Source organism: Grampus griseus (assembly GCF_964374135.1).
Source record: "Grampus griseus genome assembly, chromosome: 1".
Classification (NCBI taxonomy): Eukaryota; Metazoa; Chordata; class Mammalia; order Artiodactyla; family Delphinidae; genus Grampus; species Grampus griseus.
Window position 1 is genome coordinate 59761292 of NC_139017.1, and position 13340 is coordinate 59774631.

The 13340-nt window shown below is 49.0% G+C and overlaps 1 protein-coding gene across 1 annotated transcript in view; it reads right to left on the bottom strand.

Annotated features, from left to right (window-relative positions):
• Window positions 1-1740: 1740 nt before the first annotated feature.
• Window positions 1741-13340, bottom strand: part of SEC16B (SEC16 homolog B, endoplasmic reticulum export factor) — a 39879-nt gene continuing 28279 nt past the window's right edge. Inside the window, exons 17-26 of the mRNA XM_082680338.1 lie at window positions 12522-12644; window positions 11668-11740; window positions 9827-10126; window positions 8923-8990; window positions 6291-6446; window positions 6022-6120; window positions 5554-5665; window positions 5341-5420; window positions 3667-3765; window positions 1741-3018 (exon numbers count right to left, since the gene is read on the bottom strand). Coding sequence (XP_082536464.1) covers window positions 2950-3018; window positions 3667-3765; window positions 5341-5420; window positions 5554-5665; window positions 6022-6120; window positions 6291-6446; window positions 8923-8990; window positions 9827-10126; window positions 11668-11740; window positions 12522-12644 — 1179 coding nt within the window. The 3' untranslated portion in view covers window positions 1741-2949. The remainder of the gene's footprint in view (window positions 3019-3666; window positions 3766-5340; window positions 5421-5553; window positions 5666-6021; window positions 6121-6290; window positions 6447-8922; window positions 8991-9826; window positions 10127-11667; window positions 11741-12521; window positions 12645-13340) is intronic.

Here is a 13340-nt window from a genome sequence, read left to right on the forward strand (position 1 = left end):
GGTGGGATTCAGGGAGAGAAACTGGCTTAGTCATAAGAACACCTATTGAGAAGTAATTTTAAATTATTCTTCCCATTACACACCTGTATCAAGAAAGAAAAATCTCATACAGATGGCCAACAGGCACATGAAAAGATGCTCAACATTGCTAATTATTAGAGAAATGCAAATCAAAACTACAATGAGGTACCACCTCACACTGGTCAGAATGCTCAACATTAAAATGTCTACAAATAACAAATGCTGGAGAGGGTGTGGAGAAAAAGGAACCCTGCTACACTGTTGGTGAGAATGTAAATTGGTACAGCCACTATGGAGAACAGCACGGAGGTTCCTCAAAAAACTAAAAATAGAGTTGTGATTCCTGCAATCCTACTCCTGGGCATATATCCAGAGAAAACCATAATTTGAAAAGTGAAATGCACTCCAATATTCAGAGCAGCACTATTTACAATAGTCAAGACACAGAAGCAACCTACATGTCCATCAACAGATGAACGGATAAAGAAGATGTGGTACATATATACAATGGAATACTACTCAGCCATAAAAAAGAATGAAGTAATGCCATTTGCAGCAACATGGATGGACCTAGAGGTTACCATACTATGTGAAATAATTCAGAAAGAGAAAGACAAATACCATATATCACGTATACGTGGAATCTAAAATATGACGCAAATGAACTTATTTACGAAACAGAAACAGACTCACAGACACAGAAAACAGACTTGTGGTTGCCAAGGCGGAGGGGGAGTGGGGGAGGCATGGGTTGGGAATTTGGGATTAGCAGATGCAAACTATTATATACAGAATGGATAAACAACAAGGTCCTACTGTATAGCACAGGGAACTATATTCAATAGCCTGTGATAAACCACAATGGGAGAGAATATTAAAAAAGAATGTATATATGTATAACTGAATCACTTTGCTGTGCAATAGGAATTAATCAACTATACTTCAAAAATATAATTTTTAAAAAAAAGAATGAAAAATCCACAGTTTAATATCACAGGCAACAAGATAAGGCAATTTTACTTATTAGATTATATACTAATAATTTTTTTAAAACACACACATAAAATGCTTAGCATGTACTAGGTACTTTTTTAAGAGCTTGACTCCTTTAATTCTTGCACTGTCCCTATATGGTAGGTACTATTGTAATTATCATCCTCATTTTATAGATGAGGGAACTAAAGCACAGGACAGTTAGATAACCCTGTCCAAGACTACAAGATGAACTGTGGATGAGCCAGGATTCAAGTCTAAACAATTTGGTGCCTACGAAACTCACAAACTACTGACATGGTACCGCCACTGGGTGTCAGCATACCAAACTGAAGGGGCTGCAGTCTTTTTTAGGGAAAAAGGGAACAGCACTTACTGAGGGCCTTCTAGATGAAAAACACTGGTGCACACATTTCCCAATTTAATCTGAGAGATGAATAAACTTTTTAGAGAACAGAACATGCAATATTTAGTTAACAGAGTAACCAATTTGCATCAGAGGAGCTTTTGTCCATATTTTTTTAACTGAAAAAATAGCAGTAGACTTAGAAGTTAAGAGGATCATTCCCTAGATTCTTCATTAACAAAGGGCTTTTACCAGCTGTTTGCACCTATCACACAATGAAACCATTATTAGAAAGACTTCAGGGAAGAGACCACTCAGTGTGCTCTCTCCCTCTGCAAAAACCAGCCGGAGACAAGCATCTGCTATAAAATTATGTGGTTTAATCGCTATCAACATCAGAACCATATTACGTTAAAGTACAAAACCTGTATGTACAATTACACATACAAAGAATGTTCTTTGTGAGGAATAATTTTCAGCAAATCTGACAAACGCAAGAGTTACTCCTATTGTGGGTTTGAAAGGAGAAATGGAAATTTCCAAGATGTCCCCCTCCTCCCTCCGGCTCCTCTGACCCTCCGAACATCCATTTGCAAAGGCCCAAGGCAGGAAGGGAGGTATTAACAAACTCGGGCACTCATTCCTCCTCTCTTATGGAAGGAGTGAATTTTTAGGGAACATTTTCCATCCTTTATTACACTGATGTTCCATCCATCTGCATCATTAGGTTCAGTAGTTACCATGACAATATGATGCCTACAGCAATCTAACTTGATAGCCAGATGCCAGAATGTGGAAAAATAGGACCAGCTAAGAAAGTGAGAGAAATATAATTAATCTGAACCACATAAAAAATGTGCACAAAACTAAAACCAAGAGGGAAACTGCCAAAATGTCACCCAAGAGGGAATGATGACGGGAAACAATGATAAGTTTCCGAGATTCAAAACTCTTTTGCTAACTAGAGCCAAGAATTGGTCTGTAACTAAGGCTGAGGAAGAAGTCAAAGTTAGTCTAGGGCTTCCCTGGTGGCGCAGTGGTTGAGAGTCCGCCTGCCGATGCAGGGGACACGGGTTCGTGTCCCGGTCCGGGAAGATGCCACATGCCACGGAGCAGCTGGGCCCGTGAGCCATGGCCGCTGAGCCTGCGCGTCCGGAGCCTGTGCAAGTTAGTCTAGAATATTGCCCTGAGTGCCTCTCCCCCAGTCATTTCCTGCTGCTGAGCCCAGTGGTGTCATCACTGATTCCAGCAGTGGGATTCTTAGGCCCTGAATCTCCCGAGGATCTCAAGCGACATTCTAAGTGCTGCTGCCACAGCATTCTGCTCACCTCCAGTCTGCTGTTATGCCCAGTTTTTCCATCCGATGAAGCCATCTGCACCATCATTCTGAAGCTAATCTTAAGACACTGAACTGAGCTATGTCCTGGGAGACCCTGTCCCCTTGCGTTCTCTATGTCCCATGGAGGCAACAGGTTAGCACAACCCTCTTGGGGGCCCTGATGTGGCAGAGGGGCTGGGAGATTAAGAAATGAGAACAACATAAAAGTTGTGCTTCAGGGAGACCAGCCTGGGATGGGTGGTCCTTCTCGTCACTGCTGGGTTGGATAGCGGCGCTGAGCTAGGCGATTTGGCCGGTTCAGGCTGGTAGCCATGGAGAGCTGGAAAAGAACAAGCGTGGCACTAGATTATAGCCCCAAGCATGACTCCGACCAGGGCTGACTGGCTGGATTGAGCTTGGGCATCCTGAGGGTCTAGAAACCCTTCTGCTGTATTTGGCTTCCCATGGTGGTGTTCTCAGTACTTGCTTTCACCCAACACCTTCACCTCTTAAATAAGGAGAAAGAAATTCAACTTTATATAGAAGGGAGGTCAGTAATGCATCAGAACAAGGAGTCTGCCTCAGATCATGCAGAAGCAGGGAGTTTAGCTTCAATCAAACTTTGCAATGATCCCCTCGCCCCCAGGACACAGCCCTGGTGCAACCACACCATTGACACCAACACCAATTGTCTCTCCTGAGTCTCGAGACTTACGAAAGGTCAAGTGAAATATTAATAATAGTGACATTGACTGAGCATTTTCTGAGTGCCAGGCCCTTCACATACATGCTCCGGTTTAATCCTCACAACTACCCGCTGAGGTAGCTACTACTAACCCCATTTTACAGATGTAGAAACTGAGGCTTAGAGAGGTTAGTCATTGCTCAAGAACTCAGGCACAGTAATTTGTTATAAGTAAGATATAAACCTTGGTCTCCTTAATCCAGAACCCATGCTCCTAACCCCTCTCCCTCAGGGCCTCCTTACCTGGGGGACCTGGGATGGGTTGTAGAGAGGGACAGCCCCTTTCAAGGTGGGTGGGGGAAGCAGAACACCAGGGTTGAAGTAGAGCCCAGAGGAAACACCCTGTGATGGAAAATAATGGAAAATCCTCTTAGTCACCACTCCCCAGATTCCAGAACATCAAGGGCTTCCCTGAGCATCAACTTTGGTCAAGAGATGCAGATGTGATAGAGCTCAGGGAATCATGAACAAACAAACGGGGTTCAAGTGGGCACAGCCAACCCCTGGGTCAAGGGTGGCATTGCAGAGCCTTGGTGCTGCTGCATGAGAAGAAAAGGCCATAATAAATGTATTAATAGCATCATAAAAAGTAACCTCATATTCTTTGAAAGACCTGGAATACTACAAGAGTGCTGTAACCAGGCCACAAGAAATAAACATGTTTTCCTAGCAGTTGGCATGAAATCCATCCTCGTGTGGACAATTCATCAAGAGTTTATCACAGCCCTTGCCAAGGATACTGGTGAACTCTGGCTCCTACTGGGACAGGGACAGAGGCCGTTCTCTCTTTTTTTTTTTTTTTTGGCCATGCCACATGGCATGCAGGATCTTAGTTTCCCAACCAGGGATTGAACCCACGACCCCTGCAGTGGAAGCACATAGTCTTAACCACTGGACCACCAGGGAAGTCCCAAGGCTGTTCTCTAGACATCACCTAAGGAAGCAGTTATGGGCTAACTCCTGTTCCCCCCAAACTTCATATGTTGAAGTCCTAACCCCAGCACCTCAGAATGTATTTGGAGACAGGGTCTTTACAGAGGTGATTAAGGGCTTCCCTGGTGGCGCAGTGTTTGAGAGTCCACCTGCTGATGCAGGGGACACGGGTTCATGCCCTGGTCTGGGAGGATCCCACATGCCGCGGAGCGGCTGGGCCCGTGAGCCATGGCTGCTGAGCCTGCGCGTCCGGAGCCTGTGCACTGCAGCGGGAGAGGCCACAGCGGTGAGAAGCCCGCGTACCGCAAAAAAATAAATAATAATAAATAAATATTTAAAATAAATAAATAAAATTTTAAAAAGAGGTGATTAAAGGGGCTTCCCTGGTGGCGCGGTGGCTGAGAGTTCACCTGCCAATGCAGGGAACACGGGTTCGTGCCCCAGTCTGAGAAGATCTCACATGCCGTGGAGCGGCTGGGCCCGTGAGCCATGGCCGCTGAGCCTGCGTGTCTGGAGCCTCTGCTCCGCAGCGGGAGAGGCCACGGCGGTGAGAGGCCCACGTACCGCAAAAAAAAAAAAAAAAAAGTTAAAGAGGTGATTAAGGTAACATGAAGCCATTAGAGTGGCCCTAACCCATTATGATTGGTGTTCTTATAAGAAGAGAAAATTTGGACATAGACACACACTGAGGTAAGACCATGTAAAGACTCAGGGAGAAGATGGCCAGCTGCAAGCCAAGGAGAGAAGCTGTGGGGGAAACCCACACGGCCGGCACCTTCATCTCAGATCTCCAGCCTCCAGAACCGGGAGGAAGTAAGTTTCTGGTGTTTAAATGGCACAGTCTCTGATACCTCATTCTGGCAGCCCTAGCAAACTAATACAGAAGCTTTCTCCATATCTTCCACGAGTCAGGCCCTCACAGGGCGGCACCTACAGCCCACGTGAAAGTTCAGTCCGCACAGAGGCGGCTGGTGGGCTGCTCACCTGAGGTCCCAACAAGCCTCCATTCCCCGTGCCCTCGGCTCTCCCCGCCCCGGACGCTGATCCTCGGGCTTCACTGCCACCTAGGAAGCAATGAGTCAGGGGTGTTTCCGCTGCTCGGGACAGAGGAGTCCCCACTCCCAGAAGGCACCCCCACGCCCCCGGGGAGTGCAGAGAGGACCACAGACAGCCCAGAGGACATGAGGTTGGCGGTACCTGTGTCCCTGGAGAAGGCGCCGGCGTCCGGCAGAGACTGGGGAGCTGGGGGCGGCGTCGGGGAGAGGCCCGGGCTGGGCCTGGGAGGAGCAGATGCTCGGGGGGCTTCCTGCTTAGTGCAGAAAGGAAGGTGTCGCTGACGGTAAATAAACCGGTGCTGCCTGCTTGTACTCCTGCAGGGCCCACATGGCGGCCAGATGCTGGCCTTCTCTCCCCCAAGTTCCATTTTCTTTATGCCGGTCCTCTGCTCAATGATCCAAGTTAACTCCTGGCCCTCGAAAGTTAAAATTCTTCATCCTGACTTCTAAGGCCTTTCATCATCTGCCTTTCTCCTCACTGGACCAATTTGTTTCCCACAATCTTCCATCACTAAACCTGTTTCACCTGGCCCAGGGTAGCGATGCCAGCTCCAGACCCTCCTAGGGCCCCTGGAAGGGGGAACTTCCGCGCCCTCCCTGCCCAGGTTACCTCAGAGTCAGTACTGTCAGATGCGTCCTCATCTCCAGAGGGGGGTGCGTCGCCGGTGGGCTTCGGGCGAAACCAGCTAAGCCAGCCAAACCCCAAGCCCTGGAGGGAGGAGGGCGAGTTCTGTGGCCTGCAGGGTTGCTTCTCCCTCTGAATGAGATTAGCCAGCCTCCCCCACCTGTGATGCTGGTGAGACAGGAGGGGCAGGGGCACCACCAAAGCCCAGATTCCCAGCTCTGCTCCGCCATCTGGGAACAGAAGAATCCCTCCACCTTTGTATTCTCCTTCGCGTCTCCGAGCTTTCCTCTCTGGGCGGTGTTTTCGGAAGACTTTTTCTTCTCTGCCTCATCGGAGGACTCCCCGTCATCCTCCTTGACTGATACAGTGGAACTCTCAGAAATATTTCGTGCTCTGGGAATCAGTGGCACCTGGGATTAAAGAAAACAGAAGTAGCATTTTTTTTTTTTTTTTTTGCGGTACACGGGCCTCTCACTGTTGTGGCCTCTCCCGTTGCAGAGCACAGGCTCCGGACGCGCAGGCTCAGCGGCCATGGCTCACGGGCCCAGCCACTCCGCGGCATGTGGGATCTTCCCGGACCGGGGCACGAACCCGTGTCCCCTGCATCGGCAGGCGGACTCTCAACCACTGCGCCACCAGGGAAGCCCAGAAGTAGCATTTTTATAGCACTTGACAGGTTGCAAAGGCACATTTACACATACTCCCTCACCTGACCTGCTCAGTAAAGCAGTGGGGAGAGCCCGTGCTCCGCAACAAGAGAAGCCACCGCTCGAAGCAACCAGAGAAAGCCCAAGTGCAGCAACGAAGACCCAACGCAGCCAAAAATAAATAAATTTATTAAAAAAAAGAAAGGTTAAGCAACCTAAGGTCACATAACTAGTAAACGGCAGAGCAAGGATTTAAACTTAAGCAGTCTGACTCTCCTTCTAGGAATTTCTCCTATTTGAATAAATTGGAGGAATAGACAAGGGCTTATATACTAGAATGTCCATCATTGTGTTTTACATAGGAGGGCAAGAGAAGGGAGGAGTAGTGAGAAAGAGTAGGAAAGAAAAGAGACACACTTGAAGTGTTTTAACAATGGGGGAAAGATGAATTAAAATCTGAGCTCCTTCCAGGGCCTACCAGGCCCTCCATGACCCAGTCTCTCTCTGCCTCTCTGGTCTTGCTTCTTAGCCCTCTCCCCTGTTGCTCCCCACTTTCTAGATACAGTGACTCCATGCTCTTCCTCGACTGTACCAAGTCAGTCCCATCATAGGCCCTTTGCTCTCCCTATTCCCTCTGCCCGGAACACTTGTTCCCTGAATACTCACCTGGCTTCCGTCCACCCTCCATGCTGACCTCAGAGATGCCTTCCCTTCCACTCCGTGTAAAGTAACATCCCTCATGCACACAGTGGTTTATTTGCAGTCACCTCCACGGAACAGAAGCCCCAGGAGGGCAGGCTTTGTCTGCTTCCCTGTGTACCCCCAGCCCCTGTAACAGTGCCAGGTATGTTGTAGGAGCTCAGTATTTGTGAATGAATAAATGCATGAGTGATGGTATTTCCATACAATGGATTTTCTCACACCAATATTAAAAATCCTGTTTAGGAATGACATGGAAAATCTCAATTTTATAGTATTAAATAAATAGAAAATAAAGTTTCACCTGCATATGTTCTTAACCATTTAAAAACACATGTGCGTATGTATACACATTTATAGACACACGTATACACACAGACAGGTCTCCCCCACTTTCTGAAAGTTGGCATTATGTCACTTCGCTTTTACCAAAGACCTACATTAGTACCTGTTTTCCCTCCTAACCAAACAAAAGTCCAAAGAGGATTTTCGCTTTTACAAAAAAAAGGCAGAAAGTGAAAAAAGCATTCAACGTTTGTTTTGTGGGAGCCGTTATAGAGGCAGAGCGTACCCCAAGCAGCGAGAGTGGCCTGCCAAGCTCCTTCCCAGAAACTACGCTCAGCATCTCCGCATCAAGATGCCATAGCGTTGAACTGTATCTGTGAGCACCTGTACTTCCTTTCGATTTATTTTGTGCCTTGTTGGCAAGATGTGTACTGAGGTAACTGCTTCTTCCCTTCATGCCATTTAGACTTACGAAAGGTTTCATGGAAAGGCTCTACATTCGGATAGCAGGAGAAACCCGTACATAGAAAACATTTTAGAAGGAAATAACGAAAATATTTGACTATGGGCTTCTGAGTGATGTCTGTTTGACTCCTTATATGACACTTTTTCTTCATCTTTCAAGTTTTCTATAACAATAACGTACTAATTTTTCAGTTAGAAAAAAAAAAAAAAAAGTAAAGCATAAAAGTGTTTTAAGCCTTGCAGCCCGGTTACGACTTGAGGAAGTTCGCCTCCAGCCAGGCAGGTTTGGGACCAGCAATGCCTGCTGTTGGAGGGAAGGGATTCATTCATTCAACAGCTGGCTGGATGATTACTTAGACGCGGTTCCCTCCAACACTTGATGGCACACCTGGGCAGAAGAGATACAACTGCGGTAGGTCCTTCTTGGGAATAAAGCAAGGTAAAAATTAAAAGGAAGAAAGAAATATCAAGAGTCTTCCATGGTGGGGCAGATCACAGCAAGTGTTCAGTGCAACAGTAAGAAGAGGGCAACAGAGGGAGCAGATGTGTGAGTTCAAAGCTACACCCAGCCCTGCTGGCCCTGCCCCCATGGATACAGGTTGGCAGGACTGGACATGAACTGGAACAAGCCTCCTCTCCACCTCTCAGGATCTGGTGTAGAAAGAAACAAGGTGAAACATGGAAGAGAGGGCTGGTGCAAGGCACAGGAAGGCATCTGTGAAACCGTGGCAACTGAAGGAAACCCACAGCTCAGAGTGGGCACCGCATCTGCTGGGCTCTGTCCTCTCACCTGCGGTTTGGAAACAACCTTCTGCCCATCAGGATGCTGGAAGCTTTCTGGAGACACTGTGTTCTCTCCTATAGCACAAAACACAACAGAAATCGTGATGTGAAGTGGGGCCTTTCCCATCTATCCTGAAGAAGGGTAATGGGGACACAGTTGGCTTTCCTAACTGCAAAGCAGCTGGAGCTCTGAGCTGCCCATAGCCCCAAGTGCATCACAGTAAATGCAGAGTCCATTTGTACAAGCCTCTGAATTCCAGCCACCCCAGGACATGCTGCTCACCCAACCTTCACCCTGAACCAAGGTCCTTCCTCAGGAACCCCGGAAATCAGGGCCACGTCAAGCTGGATCGCAGGGATCCTCCCTGACCTTCCCCTCCATGTGAGTCTCCCATCTTGGACAGGACCTTGTCTTAGAAGCTCTAAGATCTGATCCTTCTGCGTGGTTTCCCGCACTTCCCTGGCATCACTCAGCAATGCTCACCCATACTCGGCCCCTGTTGTCCAAGGCCTGATGGGAGAAGACAGAAGCACGAGCCTCTGCCCGCAGTCCCTGACACTGATGACTTCAGAAAGAGGACTTGGCCTAAACTACAGCTCCAAGGCACAGGTGGCATTTCCTTGCCTTCTCCAGCCGAGATCCTTGAAACTACAGAATCCAAGGGGATGGCAAGAGCGGCTGCGGTTGGCTGTGCTATGCTTGTCCCAGTAGACACGTGGGCTGGACTGGGAGAGAGCCGTCTCCCTCAGAAGAACGTGAAGTACCAGGCCCTCAGTCATGTGCACACCCACCACTCAGGGCTTTACCAGGTCCCACCCCACACCTTGCACTGGTCCCTGCACCTCCCTCTTCTGCTTGCACCCCTAGATACCTCGTCACCCAAGTTCGCTGCCTCGCTGGCAGGTCTTACCGGGGGGCGGGTGCATCTGCTGGGCTTCCTCCCAGGCCCTTCCTCCAGGAGTCCCTGTCACCGCCACGCTGCCACCGGTTCCTGGCAGATGGGCCTCAGGAACTGAGTAAAGAGGCACCGGGACCCCCGTCTGCCCGGAACCTCCTCCTGCTGGGTAGGAGCTGGGCTGGAGGGGAAAGGGCTGCTGTGGGCTGGGCTGGGCCGGGCCCATCGGCTCCAGTGTTGGCCACAGGGCTGAGCGGTCCCCAAGGGCTTCTGAGTTGCCTTGATGTCCAGAAAGATCCTGGTAGAAAGTGTCGTCTAAGGACATAGGGCAAAGAGGAGGAAGTGAGACCTGTAACGTGGCACTTGTGTGGACTAATCACACCAGGAACAATCCTGCCCTTTGGAAAGCAGTGACAAGGACAGGCCACTTGGTGTGGCTGCCATCGATGTGATGACAAGTACAACACAGCAGTAATTGTAACACCTCTCACCGCTGATGACTCAGAGTTTACAAAACCATTTCCCTCACTACCTTGTACGATCTCTGAGCCTTAAGCCAGCGGGTTGGGAGGGCAGAAATTACCATCTCATTTAACTCCACAATTTTTTGCATTTGGATAAACGTTCTCTTTTAAGGATCTCCTAAGGGACTAGGTACTTGAAACTTAGAACGTTGCCAGTTAAAACCCAAATCAGACTACAGAAATGATGGCTTTGCTTTAATGAAGCAGAACCTTGGCCCAGGAAGGGACCTTGGTGGTATTCATTCTGGCTCTGCCGTGTTGCTGAAGAGACAGACCAAGGTGTGGACGGGGACAATGGCTGCCCCAAGGTTATGGAACTGGTGTGGTCATCTGACCCACCTGCTCCATTGGGTGACAGGAGATACAGCTGCTTCCCAGCGGAAGTGGCCACTCAGAAACACCCAGCCTGCTCTCTTGCAGCCCTTCACCCTCCCAGATTCTGGGACGCAGCAGCAAAGCTGGGAAACAGAAACCAAGGCCTGCCCTTCCTTGCTGCCCCCTCGCTTATCCCTGAAGGAAGCAAAAAAGGCTGGGAAACAGCCGGAAGTAAAAAGATGAGGCCCCGTCCTGACCCCACCAGGGAGTGCTGTTTGGGGAAAGGGCACAGAATTAACTGGGGTAACAACGTCTGCCCAACCCAACACTCAGAGGCATCCTGAAGGGAGAGGAGGGGTCTGTTGAAAACACTTTGAAACCTATTTCATGCGTGCGGCAACTGATGCTCAAACACCGTTCCTATGCGCTTCCTATGTCCCCACCGCTAACATGAAATACGGATAACCCACCACCTCAAAGAATGTATTCAGCTAGGGAGACAGTACTGACACAAGTGAAGCAATTAGATAACAACACAACATAACAAGATTAAAACCTGAGTGTGAAGCAAAACCTCTAATAATGCAGAAACAGAAGTGTCAGGGACGGGGGCTTCCCTGGAGGCACAGTGGTTGAGAATCTGCCTGCCAATGCAGGGGACACGGGTTCAAGCCCTGGTCTGGGAAGATCCCACGTGCCGCGGAGCAACTAAGCCCGTGTGCCACAACTACGGAGCCCACGTGCCACAACTACTGAAGCCCACGCACAACAACAAAGACCCAACGCAGTCAAAAATAAATCAATTAATTAATTTAAAAAAGGAAAAAAAAAGTGTCAGGGATGCCTGTGGTCAGCAGAGCTGTGTGGAGAGGGGGGGCCCAGACTACTGAGTCAGATCGACACAGGCAAGGAAGGCACTCCAGGAAGGGAAGGGGGAGAGTCTTTTAGGTTGCGTTATCTCGTCTAATCAGATCCTGAGAGTCAGCTATTACACATTCAGTTCATTGGTTTGGGTACCTGTTGTTTTTCTGGCTCCCAAAATATCCGAGTGAGCAGAGCAAGGATCCCCAATGTCTCCTGCTACCTTTTGCTATTAAGATAAAGTAAACACCTCTTAAGCAACACAAAGAAAAACAAAAACACTGAACCACGGTTTAAAATTAAGTCAGAAAAGAAACTTCAGGAGTGATAAGGTAAGGGAGTCGCAGGTGAATGCAGGGGCTGGAGGGGGAGGGGGAGGGGCAGCCTCAGCCCTTCCTACCTCCCAGCTCTGCCCAGAGCAGTCAGGGACCAGGGCAGCATCCTCTCCCAGGGGAAGGGGCAAGAGGAGGGAATGAAACCGTGGGCCCCAGAGCCCACAGCACATGTAGGAAGCAAGGGCCGTGTGTGCCTAAAAAAATCCCCCTGCCCTTTCTCAGCGACAGAGGGAGAAACAACATGGAGGAGGCCCTGTTCCAATTACTGTATAACAGTTACTACCTGCCGCTTTTGCAATTGTCAGAACAAAAAAAGGAAAGGCCCGGAAGTCTTTTAAGCAATTGCCCTACATTACATGAAAGTGACAAGGGCCACTGTGAGCCATTGTTCCTCACAGAGAGATGGAAGCTTTGATGGTCAGAAAATGTATTTTCTGGGACCACAGAGAAGGGTGGCTGGGTGCTTTGGAAGAGGGCCCCACTGTCTCCCACCAAACACAGGAAAATGTTTCCACCCGGGCGCAGCGGGGAAGCTGAGTGCCACCCCTTTCCCAATCAGGCTGTGCCTCATGGGTGACAGGAGACCCCCAGAGCCCTCCATGCCTACCTACTCTGGGTCTAGGGCAGACAAGAGGGAAACAGAGGCCCACCCCGCTGACCTGCCCCCCCACTTACCTGCAGCTCCTTGTGATGCCCCCGAAGGTGTACCAGCCAGTCCGGCTCCAGGTCCCTGTCTCCTCGGTGACGGCGGTGGCGTTCTAAAACCAGAGGATCTGACAGCTTCAGTCTCTCTGCAAGCTGTGCCAGGTTTCCAGACGGTAAGAGAGGGAAAAGGAGAGAGAGAAGTGAGTGAAATGGACAGACACGGGGAGAGGCAGTAAGAAGAAAGAAGGGAGCCTTGACTCGTAAACCAGATTACAAAGAATTGCCAAACAGCAAATTCAGCAGATATCTTCCCCGAATTGCAACATAAACCAACAGTTAACCCCTCCTGTTGCTAGACACTAAATAAACTAGCAACAGGGGAGGAGGAGAGCAACAGGGAAGAAACTGTCACTCTGCTTTATGTCTCTGCAAGGCTGCCCTCAGGAGCAGCGCTTCTCAAGCTTCAAGCCCGGTAGGAACCACCTGGGACCTTTGCTAAAATTCTGGTTCTGATCCCAGAAATCTGTGGGACCTGAGATTCCGCATTTCTAACAAGCTCCCTACAAGGAGACACCTGTGCTGCTGGTCGAGGGACTGCCTGTATCGTAAGGCTATTCCATCATTAAGTTCCCAGACTTCCCTACTCCTCCATTCTGGGTCCTGAGCTGCCTACAACCGTCATCCTGTTGGCAGAAATTCGCCATGAAGGGGGCTCAGTCCCGCAGATTTTATTGATTACAGAATCCAACACTGGGCCTGATCTAAAGCGAAGAAAAAATTGATGGTAGGCTGCCTTTTTACTCTCAGCTAATGGATTTTTCTTCAATTAATTGGAACAATTATTTGCCT